The following is a 13,274-nucleotide window of genomic DNA, read 5'->3' as shown; positions in this document are numbered from 1 at the left end:
GCTGACGCCGGGAGGAGCTTCAACGCCGCTCTGGGAGGGGGAGGCTGAGCCAGAGGCAGCTTTCGGGGGCCAAGAGGGTGGCAGCAGTGCTGGAGCCTTTCCCACCCCACGACCCGCAGGGATTTGGGGGTGCAGGGCCAGGACACGCCTCCCTCTGAGGAGCACAGCTGTCCCCCGGTGTGGAGCCATCCCCCTCTGCCGGCAGGCTGGGGAAGGACTGGGACTGCCCCCGAGGGACAGGGACACCCGCCCCGAGGTGAGGGAAGGGGAAAGCGGCCATGTCAGCCCCTGTATGACAGGGCACAGCACCCTGCGGCCCCACCTCACCCAGAAAGGACTGCAGTCCCCCCTTGGCAGAAAAGCAGATGACATTTTATTCCCAAAAAGAAGCACGTACAGTGGAGTTAGCACAAGGAGCTCAGCTCTTGACAGGCGTGGACGTGGCCTTCATCGTTTTCTTTAGGTGATGGTAGTTTGGCAAGATCTTCATCAGGAAATCCAGCTGCAGCGTCTGGGGCTGGGAACAGAGGTAAGGGAGGTCAGGCAGCGGCCCCGCTGTCACAGCGAGGGCGGCCTGCAGAGGACGGGAGGGTGACAGCGTGTCACCCATGTGTCACACCCACCTGTGGCCGCTCGGTCTGGACACGGCGGAGGCAGTCGGCCCCGTAGATGACGGTGTTTTCAGGGATCACCTCGTAAGTGTTGATGTTGCAGCATGCCCCGATGATGCAGCCACTCGTCAGGATCACGTTCCTGCCGACAAATGCTGCCAGAGAAAGAGGAATCCCTGAGAGTCGTGCCCGGGGTGTGGTTAAACCCCGCAGCACCAAACACCAACACCACCAGCTGCTCAGTGCCAGAAGCCAGAGCTAGCTCAGCCCAGGTCCCACCAAGGCAGTATCAACACGTGGGTTCTGTGTGAAAATCACAGCTTTGTGACAAGCTGCGGTTTGGCCTCAGCTAGAGCAAGACAACCCCATGTGAGCCTCCGCTGTTCCCAGCATCTACAAGAGCAAGATGATAAGCCAAGACGTACCTTTGGATTCGATGACGTTGTTATCTCCCACCTTCATTGCTTGGGAATCTACAGATCCTTGTTAAAGAAAACTGTAACATGTTTTGCTTTTATTTCAAAAGATAAACCCCAACGCTGTTTTCAAAACAACACCCTGCATCTTAAATAACCCTCGGCTGTTTAAACCCCAAGAGAGCTCACACATGCTCCCCTTTGTACCGACCCAAGAGTGTGGTGTATCAGAGGGTCTGTCTCGCTGCGCAGCAAGGATACAACACCCAACTTCAAAAACATTGTTGGTGCCAATGACCATTGGTTTGGGCTCCACCTCTTCAGTTTCTGGCGTAATATTTTCTGGATACCTACAAAGACAGAAGAAGGTATTTCAAGTTTTGAGATCACAAAGACACTGTCCTGTTTGGCAACTCAATTTTGTGGGAACCACGTATATCCTATTCAATCCAGCCAGACTGTCAGGGTTGCGAGACTGCTTGCTCTTGCACAGGGTCTCTCACTCTCAGGATAACGATGCTTCTCCTCTGTCAGCAGGAGAAGGATTCACAGAGGGAGCACTTCTTCCCCAGGCACAGTGCCACATGCACAGCCAAGCTCACAGCAGTTGGTTTTGCTGTGCCAGGAGGGTTAGCGGTGTTGACTGCCCTAAAATGAGATGCTGGGCTGGGAAACGACCCCCCCTTGGAGAGCCCTGTGCGCACCGTGCAGCTTTTTACTGACCCATTTATGATGAGGGCCTGCTCCTCGATCAGGTTGCCCTCCCCGATGACGATGGGCCCGGCTTCGGCGATGATCCTGGCCTTGGGGTGGATCACGGTCCTGGGCCCTGCCGAGAGCAACAGCCCCGCGTCACCCCACGGCCGGCCCCGATGCCCACAGCAGCACATCCGGGTGGGCGGGAGGGGTCTTACCGATGGTCACGTCCCCGCGGATCTCGCTCTCCACGCACACCACGGCCCCCGGCGCGATCTTCACGCTGCGGGAACGGATGGGGGGTCTGTGAGGGGAACGGCCGGGGCGCCCGCGGCGGGGGACGGGGGCGTTAGGGCGGGATCCGCTGAGGGCAGCGGGCGGAGATGTGGGGAGGGAGAAACGGCGGGAACCTCGCCGCGTCCTGGGGGGGGTGTGGGGGCGGCACCGGGACTCACCTCTTCTGCACCTTCTCCGCCATGACAGCGATACCGGCGGCGGCGCCTGCGCGGTGCCGGGCGGCGGGTGGGGTGCGCCTGCGCTGGGCCGAGCAGCGGGGCGAGGACTGCGGCGCTCGGGGTCGTGCACCGCGGCCTTGCGCTCTGCCCTGGACGCGGGGGTCCCCCGTGAGCGGCCCTTCCCACCCCCCAACTCAAAGGCAGGCGGGGTTTGCCTGCACCGTCCTCGGCGCTGCCGGCGGGCGGGCGGGCGCTGGGACCCCGCAGCAGATGGGCCGCCCCGCCCCTGGACACGCCCCCGCTAGCCCCGCCCCGCCCGCAGGGCCCGCACCCGCGGACCCTCCTCCCCCCGGGCGTGGCCGGGCCCCAGAGTGGCTGCGTGGGGCGGGGCCCGGGGAGTTTTGGCCCCCGTCGGCCGCCGTCGCCCCCAGGCCCGGTGGGCGGGGCTGCGGCCAGGCGGTGTCCGCCCCCCAGGTGAGGGGGGGCGATCGGCCTGAAAGGGCGGGGCGGGGGCGGGGCCAGCGGGGCTGCTCCGGGACGCGGCCTGGCCCCGGTGGCGTAGTTGCTGCAGGGATGGGATGAGGAAGAGCGGGCGCGCTGCCGGTAGAGGAACCGGCGGGTCTCGGGGCGCCGGGGAATAAAGCCCAGAGGGCCGGAGCCCGGCGCCGCCCGAGCTGCCCGCAGCCACACGGGGCCGGGCCCGCCCCGCGGGTCCCCCCGGCCCGTTCCCGAGCACCGCCCGCCCCCGCCGGGGCTCCCGGGCCCGTCCCGCCGCCACACGCGGGCCCGGGGGGCTCGGGACTCAGCCGCGGGGTGTTGGGGACTCGAATCTTCGGGCCCGTTTGGGGTCACGGCAGCGGAGGCTGAGCGGTGGGTGCTGGGAGAGGAGACCCCCGGCCCGGGCCGGTCCTGGGGCTCGGAGCAGGCCCAGGGGGGTGGTTTGGGGCTCAGGGCCGGGCCCAGTCCTGGGTTTTCCCCGAGCAGGAGCTGGGCTGGGGAGACGGGAATGAGCTCAGGGGGCTCCAGAGGGAGGGGATCTCCTGGGTTTGGGGTGCAGAGGCTGAACCAAGGGGTTTCTCAGCTCAAATCCAGGCTCAGCTGGGGGCTCAGGGACTGTTAAAGGATCCCGTTAAAGGATTTCACCAGACTGGGGGTATCTCTAGGCTTGCTTTATTAACAACTCAGAGTTGGGCTATCACCTCGGTGAGTGACCAGTGTCCAAAGACTTGCAGTTTATGTACTATTTCTAAATCTATTACCTAAGTGTAAAGTCTTTGTAAGTTTCCACTCAGTCTTTTAGTTCTCGATTCTCATAATTTATTAAAGTTCACTACAGTCCCCTGTCTCAGCCAAATTCTTCTCTTCTGGTTCCAGTCCTTGCTTCAGTTTCGGGGTCATCTTTTGGGTCATCCTCTTCTTCATCTCTCTTCCACTAGTTTTCAGCTCACACAATTCTGAGAAAGACTTTGAGATGTTCTATTAAAATCTTAGGTAGAGCAAGCAGTTTCTAGATACTAAATTCTCTTAACCTAGCAAAACACCTGTGTTTAGTCAATTAATCATCCTTTGTTAACACTGTCTCTATATGATTAGCTTGGCTGGGTTTGAAACCAGCCTTGGTTGGGACTATACAAGCAGCAGGCTAAGAACACTTTTCAGACCTGTGGAGCAGCATTCTGGTTGCCTTGGTAATATTACAAGATAGCTAAATCCTGAACGCATTTCACTAGGCCTTAAAATCTATTTCAAATATGCCAGAGGTTATATTTAAAATTCTTCTACAGGTCAGATCCAGACACATGGGCTAAAACCTGTAAAATAGATGTTTTCAGGGCTTACAAAGGAAGACTAAGCCCTGCATTTCTGGAACTTGAAAACTCACTTCAGTGGCTCAAAATTAGAGACTAAGTCGTGCATTTTCAGGGCTTGAAAGCAGAGTTCAAGTCCTGCATGTGTTGGCCTTGAGAATAAGCTGAATGGGTAGGTTTGGGGGCTTGAAAAAGGTGACCAAGTCCTGTGTTTTGGGGATCAAAAAACAGTGATTGTGCTGCGTGTTCAGGATGTGAAGCCAGGCTCATGAGGCTTGAAACTGAGATTAAGTCCCGTGTTTTCCAGACTTGGACACAGGTTGGGGCGTTGCAAAACTCTGCTCACTTGACCCAGGGAGAAGTGAGGGCAAGTCATGGGGACTGGGGGTCAGAAACAGGCACGTTGGGGTGGGGCTGAGCTGGGCACCCCCCCACAGAGACTAGCCCGATGGTTTGGGGCTCAGAACCAGGCTCATCTGGCCAATTTGGGGTTTCTGAGATGGAGACTAAATCTGCGTGTGTGGAGTGCGAAACCAGGCTCATCTGGGCAGATTAAGGTCTTGAAAAGCAGCCCCAGCGCCGCCCGCGGTTTCCAGCCTTTATTCGGTGTCTGCGTGGGGCGCCCGGTGTCTCTTCCGTGACACTGACCTCAGCACCGGCAGAGCCCTGGCAGGGACCGTGCCCGGAGCTCCAGGCAGGAGCGGGCAGCGCCGGGAGGGACCGCGGGACTCCGGCCGCCGGTCCCCGCTCTCGGCCCGGGGCAGCTCCCAGCTCGGGCCCGCTCCCGGTCCCGGAGCGCGGCTCCTCCTGCCCGCGGCACCGGGACGGCGAGGGAGAGGCCGCGTCCAGGCCCGGTCCCAGCGCTGCCGGACCCATCGGCTCTGCGAGGCGGGACAAGAGCCCCCGTGCCCGCCCGCCCGGGGAGAGGCGGAGACCGGCCAGGACCGCCCTGCAGATTCCACGCACACGCGAGAGCCGGTCCCGTCCAAAGCCCCAGCGCTCCGCAGGGCCCCGAGAGAAGCCCCCGGGACTCCATCCCCCCGCTCCGAGCGACAGGTCCCGCATCCGCAGCGGAGAGTCCCGGCACCGCTCCGGCGGGGAAAAGACTGAGCGGGGCCTCGATGCGCCCGCGCGGGGCGGGGCCGGGCACGGGTGGGCGGGGCGAGCTGGCGGGATCTCGCTGCGCCTGCGCGGGGCGGGGCCCGATAGAGGTGCGAGGGGGCGGGTGGCCAGTGCGCGTGCGTGGGGCGGCCCGAGCTGGTCTGAGCCCGCGCGGCCGCGCCGGAGCCCTCAGTCGGTTCCTGCCCGCGGCGGCGGCGGCCGGTCCGGGCTCCCGCGGCGGGGCCAGGTGAGACGGGGGAGCCCGGCCCGGGAGCGCGGGGCCGGCCGGCGGGGAAGGGGCCGCGGCGCCGGAGCGGAGGCCGGAGGGCAGCTGCCGGCGGCTCCGCGGAGGCGCCGGCGGGTCTCGGGGCGCCGGGGAATAAAGCGCCGGAGCCCGGCGCCCCCCGGCCTCGGCGCAGCCGCCCGCGGCCGGGCCCGCCCCGCGGGTCCCTCCGGCCCGTTCCCGAGCACCGCCCGCCCCCGCCGGGGCTCCCGGGCCCGTCCCGCCGCCACACGCGGGCCCGGGGCGGTCGGGGCTCAGCCGCGGGGTGTTGGGGACTCGAATCCTCGGGCCCGTTTGGGGTCACGGCAGCGGAGGCTGAGCGGTGGGTGCTGGGAGAGGAGACCCCCGGCCCGGGCCGGTCCTGGGGCTCGGAGCAGGCCCAGGGGGGTGGTTTGGGGCTCAGGGCCGGGCCCAGTCCTGGGTTTTCCCCGAGCAGGAGCTGGGCTGGGGAGACGGGAATGAGCTCAGGGGGCTCCAGAGGGAGGGGAACTCCTGGGGGGGTGGAGGGCAGGAGGGGGGTGGGAGCAGAAGGGGGGGTGGGCAGGGGGCACAGACCCCCACCGGAGGTGGGGGGCAGGTCGTGTTGGTCCCCGAAGCCAGGGAGGCTGGGATGCACCAGGCCGAATTAAACGTCTGAGATAATCTCTGGGGCAAAAGACACTTTTCACACCATCTTTGCATGTCCAACTCTTTATTCAAGGAGTGTACAAACACCAGAATAGTCACTGAACAATAAACACAAAGTAATTAGTCAATGTGTCGACAGTTATGACAGTTCATATTCATATACAAGTTATGACAGTGATTGATTTGCAACCTTGCCAAAAGCCAAGGTGGTTTTAACAAGGACAAGCTGTTATGGCTGGAGCCAAAATGAGGTGAAGAGGAGCTGGAGCTTCAGGCAATCTGGAGCCGAAGTGAACTGGAGTCAAAACAGCTGGATCAGGAACAAACGGAAGCTGCAGAGGAGCTGGAGCCGTCCATGAGCTGGGCCTGAAACCAGAGCAGAAAAACTGGTACAGAAACAAACAGGAGCCAAAACTGAACTGGGGCTGAAACAAAGGAGGACAGAACCAAGCAGGAGTCTGAACAACCAACCAACAAAAGGGGACCCACAAATTGAGCTGGGCCCAAACAACTGACCTGGAGCTGCATGGTCCCCGCAGTGTCTCCGGGCAGGTGCAGACAGGGCTGTTCTCTGCCAGGAGTGGGCCTGTGAGTGGCGCAGGCAGCCCAGCTTCTTCCTGGGGCTCCACATGGCTCCTGGCCTGGCTGATGTTCTCTGTCCGTCCGTCCCTGCACATGGAGAGACGTGGGACATTCGGAGCTCCGGACTGCCCTGCAAACCCCGCTGCCTCCCGGGCACGGGCAGTTCTGATCGGCTTCTTGCTGGCTGGCACAGGCCCCAGCCCCACGGCAACCCACCGGCACCGAAGCTCCCCTTCCCCCCGCAGGGAGCCCTTCCCAGGGATGGCAGCTCCCCTCCCGTCCCTCAGTGGGTCCCACTGCACAGCTCTGTTTGGCCGAGACACTCACCCCACAGGGCACATCCTCCCTGTTAGCGTCCCCTGGCGCTTGCTGCCCTGGGATGAGCCCTCCCCACGCGCCGCCACGGCCACGCAGCATCGCCGGGGCCACCAACACCTCCCGAGGGACCGGCAGCGCCGGGACGGCCGCCGCTCCCTGTGCCCGGCCAGGCCGGCTTCGCCTTCTCACCGACGGGGCTGCGGGAGATGCTGCGGGTCCCTGGAGAGGCCTCTGCTCGCACTGCAGCGTCACTTGAGCTGAAAAAGAAGTTTTAAAGTGAAACAATGGTTCCAAACAGAGCCCAGAGCCATCCCCAAACGCCCTGCTGTGGGAGTCCCAGGGACTCCCCAGTGCAAACGCTTCTCCCCGTGTGACCAAGGAGGCGGCAGACCCCGTCCCCGCGGCAAACCCCACTTTCACGGGGAGCCCCCGTACTCACCTGGGTGGTGCCCGGTGTGCGAAGGCCCCTCCGCAGCGTCCCCATGGCTGCGGCCGGCAGCGAGGGGCAGGAGCCGCCGGGCTCTGCCCGCGGCCCCTCGGCGGCGGGTCCGGAGGCGGGACGGGAGCCCCGCTTGGGAACGGGACCGGGCAGGAGGCGCGGGGAGCGGAGCCCCCACGGCCGCTCCTGGCGGGAGCAGAGGCCGATCCTGCGGCTGAGTTCGGGAGCTGCCGGGACCCACCGGCCCCACCGGCCGAGCTGCAGCCGCTGCCCCCGAGAGGCGACCCCCGGGGGCCGGTGCCGAAACCCGCCGGGAACGTCAGCGGGCCCCAGCCGGGCACGCACGGGGCGTCCCGCACTGTGAGGGGAGGGAAACGCAACACTCACCCGCAGCAGGCAGCGACGGCAACTCCCGCCGCCGGGAATCCCGGGGGCGCGCAGCCCGCCGGCGCCTGCTAGGGGTCCCCCGCGGGTCCCGGCAAGAGCGCCCCGCCGAGAGCCGGGGCTCCGGCCCCGGGAGGGGACGGCGGCAGCACCCGCTGCCTGCGGGCAGAGGCAGGGCCCGCCCCGGCCCCGGCAGCTGCTTACGGCAGCGCGCCGGCGGGGGGAGAGGGGGCGAAACGGCCCCGGTTCGGCTCCACTCTTCCCCGGTTTCCCCCGTTTTCCTCGCCCGGACCCATCCCGGGACCCCGCGCCAGGACCGTGAGCGCCGCGACCGGAGCCGCCCCGGGGAGACGGGACACCCGGGCCCGGCGCGCCCGCAGCCGGCGGCCGTCACCGCGGCACCCTCGCCCCGGCCCCGGCCCGGAGCTCGCCCGGAGTCGCCGGTGTCTGCTCGGCCCCGGCGCGGAGACGCGGCGGCGGCGGCACCGGGAGCAGCCTCGGCGGGGAAGCGGGCTCAGCTCGGCCCCCGGGACTCCCGGAGCCGGGCCCCGAGCCCGGCAGGGGCCGCGGGAGCCGTACCCCGGGAGCCGGGACGCCCGGAGCCGGGAGCCCGGACCCGCTGCCGCTCCCGCCGCCCTTCCCGCCCCGCGGCGGCGCCCCCTGGCGGCCGCGAGGGGGTTTTGAAGCCTCGGGGGCCGCCGCGCACCTGCCCCGCACGGCGACGCCCCCTGTCAGCCTCCCGGGACTGGCACCGGTGAGACCGTTCCGTGTCCCGCCTGGGGAGCTCAGCGGCACGGCTGAGTCTGACCGCCCCCCCTCCACCGCGCTGGAGGGCGGCGATGGCGAGAGGGGCCCGTAAGGACCATGGCGGCATGCAGACACCTTTCCATCACCCCTTTATTCAAGCCGTTGTAAGTTTTAGCCCTCGCCCGTGGAGCCAGCCGGTGCCGCTGTCCGGGACCCGCCCGCAGGTACCTGGAGCTCCTGCGGAGAGAGGGGAGGCCTTCAGCCTCAGTGGGCACCCCCAAAAGGAGGTCTCCCAACACCTCGACCGTGTCCCGTCCCCAGCCCTGCACACCTTCACGCGATGCCCGTCTCCAGCACGTCCTCGCTTTTGGAAGGCAAATTCTTGTTTAACGTCTCCATCTCTTCTGCCTTCCTCTTCCTACGTTGCTTCCGACAGTGGCTTGAGGCAAGGGGGTAATAATTAAAACAAACAAAGCAGAATGAGGCATTGCAGCGATGCTGCTCCTCCTTTCCCTCTCTTTCACCTTGCAGAAGCTCTGGATGGGACCATGCATGGTTTCCAGCCCCAAAGTGGTGACCCATGCACCTCCCAGCACCCTCAGAGGTCGTGTCACACCTGGCTGGGGCAGCCCGAATTCAACCTGCCCCAAGCCAGCGGAGTTGGGCAGGATTAGCTCCCAATCTGCCCCTTCCCACCCCACCCCTTGCCCCGTCCCCCCCTCCACATACTGACTGCAAAGGCAGGCGCAGACGACAAGGACTATGAGGGTGACGATGGCAGCAATCAAGGAGATGATCACAATCTGGCCCCGGTCACCTCGCAGGTAGAAGATGTCCACCCTCTCACAGCGAGCTCCTGTGTAGCCTCGCTCGCACCTGCCCCGTGGCACAGGGGAGGCAGAGAGGGGGTCTGAAAAACCGTCATGGTGCCCGTGCCCGCCCTCCTCCCACTTGCCCAGGGAGGATGGGCACAGCATCCCCACCCCATGCCGCCGCGGCCCCGCCACCAGTGGCTTACACACAAGCTGGTGCCTTCTCAGCCACGAGGAAGCGGCATCTCCCTTTGACGCAGTAGTGCTTGTACTCCTCCGGGCACCTGGAGAAGTGACCGTGCCGCCTCAGCTGCGTCACGTTCCCTGGGGGTGACAAGGACAAAGAAATTCCCCCCTTCCGGGGGTTACGGCTCTGTTCAAAAGCAAGAGCATCCTGGACCTGGTCAGTCGCTGTGGCAGGTCTGAGCCTAGCCAGCTGCAAAGAGCTGCCAGTATGTGTGTCCTTGGCTGTGGCATGCTGGCCCTGACCCCTTTCCAGCTTGGTGGATGCCACATGGCTATGCTAGACAAAACACCCTGCCCGTCCTCCATTCCAGCCCTCTCCCCCACACTGTCCTGCTCCTGTCTAATGCTGCCAGCTCCCCCGAGCATCCTCACACCACTGCCTTACCCATGCAGCTCTCAGCTGTGCTGCAGGAGAGCCCCTGTGTGCTGTGGCTGGTGGTGACGTTGGCATCGGTGCCCACACAACTGACGAACACCAAACCTGAAACACAGCAGAGGCAGCTCAGAGGGGGAGCCCAGCCAGAGCCCTGACAACACCACCGCCCCACCGCAGCCGCTCTCCTGGCCCTTGCTGCAGGGAGGGGACTGGCAAAGGGCTCCACAGCTGTGCCCATGGCCCCCCTTCCCTGGCAACATCAGCTTTTCCCCAGGGGCAAGGAGAAGAGAAAGCCAGTCCCCGGCTGCCTCCTCCACCCACCAAGGCCCAGCACAGGGAGACAGGAGACAGCGGGGCAGGTTTTGTGGGGCACAGGCCTGTCTGCAGGCAGCCAGCTGCCTTTCCCCGGGGAGGATGCAGGGAGGGATCCCCAGGGAGGTCTGGCTCACTGCACCGTCCTTCTTGAAGAGCTTGTGTTTCAGAGCCACTGAAAAATGCACCAGCCATGGGAGTGAGGAGACAGCAGTGCTGCGATTCAGCACCCACCAAAGCCCAGTTGCTCCCAGTGTGCAAGTGTTAAATACCCATTACAACATCACTCACTGCTGCACCAGAGCATGGGATGCCTGGCATGGACCGAGCTGGGAAAGGGGTGACCATGCTCGCCATGGCCACGGGACAAAGCCGAGGGCCGGCTCAGCTGTGGCACGTCACACAGCAGTAACCGGATCGCTGGCATACCAGCACTGACTCAGCATGGCCCTGCTCCCAGCCCGGCCCTCCCCAGGGATTCACTCGGCTGTGGTGGCACCCAGGGGAGCAGGGACAGGTCCTGCCTGATGGGGCAGGGTGCTGGGTGGCTCTCACTGCAGTGGCACACTGAGGTGGGGGGGGTGTTTCCATCCTGAGTAGGTGCACTTTGCAGCTTGGCCATGCCAAGGCCTCCTGGAGAGGGGGGGAGTTTGAGCAGCCAAGCCTGGGCAGCCTTGTCCCCCCTGTCCCACAGCAGAGACGTATGTTCCCAGCAAACGCGTCCCTCCTGGCTATATATAGCCACCGCCACGCTGATGACGTGCTTTGGGTAACAGAGCTGCAGCGAGGCTGGGGCTGAGCTTTTGTTGAGGCTTCTCCCCCAGTGAGGATCCTCTCCCTGGCCGAAAAAGCCCGGCGGAGAGGAGATGGAGCCCACCGCCCAGTCTGGCCCAGGCAGCAGGGTGGGAGCTGCTCAGCAGGAGCCAGGGGATGAGCCACAGGGCAGCTGCCCCCAATGGGAATGAGCTGCGGGTGGCGTGGGCATGCGGCGGCGCAGGGCGGGAGGCTGACTTCACCCCTGGTGACCAAGTTTGCAGTTCGGCACGGAAAGATCCCCACCAAGACGAGATCCCCACCCTTATTGCAACCAGATGCAGAGCTTTGGCATCCCCCCGAGTTGGCATCCCCTTGGCGAGGACCGCCCCAGTGGCACTGCCAGCTCGGGGGGATGGGGTGTGCCCCCCCCCCCCCTTCCGACACCCAGATCTCAGCAGCCAGGAGCTGTGGGTGCAAACAACCTCATCTCTTTTATACACAGAGAGCCCGGCTCTGCTATCTAAGGCTGCACCCTTTCCTGAGCAGCTGGAGATAACCCAGGAAAGCATCCCAAACACCAGATTATTTTGCCATAACACCCCCAGGCTCTCCTGGGAAAGCCCTAATTGCAGGAGAGCAACGGCATGGGGCATTGCCTTGGTCTGATGGGCACCCCAGCCCCAAAACAGGTCGGCCACCCTTGATTTCCTCCTGCCAGCACAGGTTTGGCAGGTTTTGTCGAGTCCTGTTGCTAGCCCTGCCAAAGAGCCAAACCCAAACTGCTCCCGGCAGAGGGGAAGGCTCCCCCAAAACCCCGGGGCTGGCCCTCTCTGCCAGGGGGTATTGCCAAGCACGGCTGATGTTCAGTCCTACCTGTGGTTATCTTCTGCCATCCCTGAGCAGGCACCTGCCTGCAACTTTGCCCGCTTCCCACACACTTAGGAAATAACATGGGGACACTCATGCACTCGTTGAAAGATACCGGCTCCCCCCATATTCCCCCATCCCCGGCGCTGCTAAGGATGACAAAACATGGGCATGTGGGCATCCGTGAGCAGTGTCCCATCAACAGGTGGTAAAAGTATCCCAGCCTCACTCCAGGGTCCAGCCAGGACAACCCAGCCCCATGCTGGCCCCAAGGGACACACAGATTCAGAGCCAAGCCGGGACAGGCACAGGGGAACACTGGGATGGGATGGTGGGGAGTGCCAGGACAGGAACCGGGGGAGCACTGGGATGGGTACAGGGAAGCATGGGGGGGCACGGGGACAACACTAGGTAAACGCCAAGCTGGGCGTGGGGGAAGGACTGGGATGGGATTGTGAGGGGCTCACGGGAAGTCACCGGGATGGGGCTGGAGAAACACCAGGGTGGGCACGGTGAGCACTGGGATGGGACAGGGGCAGCATCGGGATGGAGTGGGAGAGCGGGGGGATACAGGGGAGCAGCGGGATGGGACCGGGGAAGCAGCGGGATGGAACAGGGGCGGCACCGGGACCAGAACGGGCTGGGGCAGAGAGAGGAAGGGGCCGGGACGGGGGGTGGCATCCAGCCGGGCAGGGGCAGCCCGGGACCGGGACCGGGACGGTGGCAGGGCAGGGGGACCCCCGTGCCGAGCCGCGCCGCCTCGGGTGCCCTGTGCTTACCGGAGGCGAGGGCCAGGCAGAGCAGCAGGGTACCGGGACCGCCGCCCGGGGCCGGGGCCGCCGCCGCCGCCTCCATGCGCGCCGCCGCCGCCGCCTCCGCCTGCCCGGTGCCCGGCGGCTGCGGCGGGGCGGGCCGCGGCGGGACGGGGGCGGCCGCTGCCGGCACCACCGCCCTCCTCCTCCTCCTCCTCCTCCTCCTCCTCTTGCTCCTGCTCCTCCTCCTCCCCAAGCTGCCCGGCTCGTACCCCGCCGGAGGCATCCCTTGGCAGTCCGGGGGTGCCCCCCCGCCTCCCGGCCCAGTCACCCCCTGCCACGCGTGTCCCCTCACGCGTGTGTCCCGTCCTCCCCACCCGCCTTAACGACGCCTGGCCCCGTCCTGCCCGGAGCAGCCAAGGCAGGAGGCGTCGAGCCGAAGCCTCGCCCCAGCATCCCTGGGGATTCAGGGAGCGAGGGGGGAACCCCCATCCCGGTTTCCGAGGGTGCTCCGGGCGTTCCCCTCCCCAGAGGGACAGAGGGCGTGTGGCCGGAGCCCAGCCTCACCTCCCCAGAGCTATTTATCCCTGGCTGTCGTGTTATGGAAAAGGAGATTTATTCATAGCGAGCTGCTAATAAAACACCCTCCCAAAGCCCTTGGCAGGGAATGACGGCAGCTACAAATT

General features: G+C 64.8%; 3 protein-coding genes across 4 annotated transcripts; all 3 read right to left on the bottom strand.

The window, feature by feature from the left end:
- Nucleotides 1-356: 356 nt before the first annotated feature.
- Nucleotides 357-2,458, bottom strand: DCTN6 (dynactin subunit 6). 2 transcript variants are annotated; one of them, XM_074903921.1, is made up of 7 exons: nt 2,179-2,458; nt 1,942-2,027; nt 1,751-1,856; nt 1,289-1,377; nt 1,037-1,084; nt 624-766; nt 357-517 (listed from the first exon to the last, which is right to left on the bottom strand). In XM_074903921.1, exons 1-7 carry the CDS (start codon nt 2,199-2,201, stop codon nt 419-421), a joined length of 594 nt encoding a protein of 197 aa, XP_074760022.1. In that variant the 5' UTR covers nt 2,202-2,458; the 3' UTR covers nt 357-418. The 2 variants fall into 2 exon arrangements, with proteins under 2 accessions (XP_074760022.1, XP_074760023.1); XM_074903922.1 differs by having other exon boundaries at nt 1,942-2,006; nt 2,179-2,456.
- Nucleotides 2,459-5,961: 3,503 nt separating this feature from the next.
- Nucleotides 5,962-8,594, bottom strand: LOC141959964 (uncharacterized). The gene is made up of 6 exons (XM_074904406.1): nt 8,300-8,594; nt 7,724-8,233; nt 7,337-7,522; nt 6,907-7,154; nt 6,514-6,666; nt 5,962-6,363 (listed from the first exon to the last, which is right to left on the bottom strand). The coding sequence occupies exons 1-6, from the start codon at nt 8,592-8,594 to the stop codon at nt 6,313-6,315; spliced, it is 1,443 nt and encodes a 480-aa protein (XP_074760507.1). The 3' UTR covers nt 5,962-6,312.
- A 5-nt stretch (nt 8,595-8,599) lies between these two features.
- On the bottom strand, nt 8,600-12,715 carry BTC (betacellulin). Its single transcript, XM_074903920.1, has 6 exons — nt 12,616-12,715; nt 9,911-10,006; nt 9,486-9,603; nt 9,197-9,343; nt 8,799-8,906; nt 8,600-8,704 (listed from the first exon to the last, which is right to left on the bottom strand). Exons 1-5 carry the CDS (start codon nt 12,689-12,691, stop codon nt 8,801-8,803), a joined length of 543 nt encoding a protein of 180 aa, XP_074760021.1. The 5' UTR covers nt 12,692-12,715; the 3' UTR covers nt 8,600-8,704; nt 8,799-8,800.
- Nucleotides 12,716-13,274: the final 559 nt, after the last annotated feature.

This window comes from Athene noctua, chromosome 4 (assembly GCF_965140245.1).
Source record: "Athene noctua chromosome 4, bAthNoc1.hap1.1, whole genome shotgun sequence".
NCBI classification, from domain to species: Eukaryota; Metazoa; Chordata; class Aves; order Strigiformes; family Strigidae; genus Athene; species Athene noctua.
This window is presented reverse-complemented; position numbering and strand designations above follow the sequence as displayed.

Bases quoted from the DNA above. Each gene is read 5' to 3' on its own strand.
- DCTN6 (XM_074903921.1), bottom strand. From the start codon at position 2,201: ATGGCGGAGAAGGTGCAGAAGAG. The intron at 1,857-1,941 runs GTAAGACCCCTC...TGCTCTCGGCAG, and splicing joins CCGCGGGGACGTGACCATCG to GGCCCAGGACCGTGATCCAC. The intron at 1,085-1,288 runs GTATCCTTGCTG...AAGGATCTGTAG, and splicing joins TGTTTTTGAAGTTGGGTGTT to ATTCCCAAGCAATGAAGGTG.
- LOC141959964 (XM_074904406.1), bottom strand. From the start codon at position 8,594: ATGCCGCCATGGTCCTTACGGGCCCCTCTCGCCATCGCCGCCCTCCAG. The intron at 7,155-7,336 runs GTGAGTACGGGG...CTTCTTTTTCAG, and splicing joins GCACACCGGGCACCACCCAG to CTCAAGTGACGCTGCAGTGC. The intron at 6,364-6,513 runs GTCAGTTGTTTG...CTCTGGTTTCAG, and splicing joins CGGGGACCATGCAGCTCCAG to GCCCAGCTCATGGACGGCTC.
- BTC (XM_074903920.1), bottom strand. From the start codon at position 12,691: ATGGAGGCGGCGGCGGCGGCCCCGGCCCCGGGCGGCGGTCCCGGTACC. The intron at 9,604-9,910 runs GTAAGGCAGTGG...TGTCACCCCCAG, and splicing joins CACAGCTGAGAGCTGCATGG to GGAACGTGACGCAGCTGAGG. The intron at 8,907-9,196 runs GTATGTGGAGGG...CCTTGCCTCAAG, and splicing joins TGCGCCTGCCTTTGCAGTCA to CCACTGTCGGAAGCAACGTA.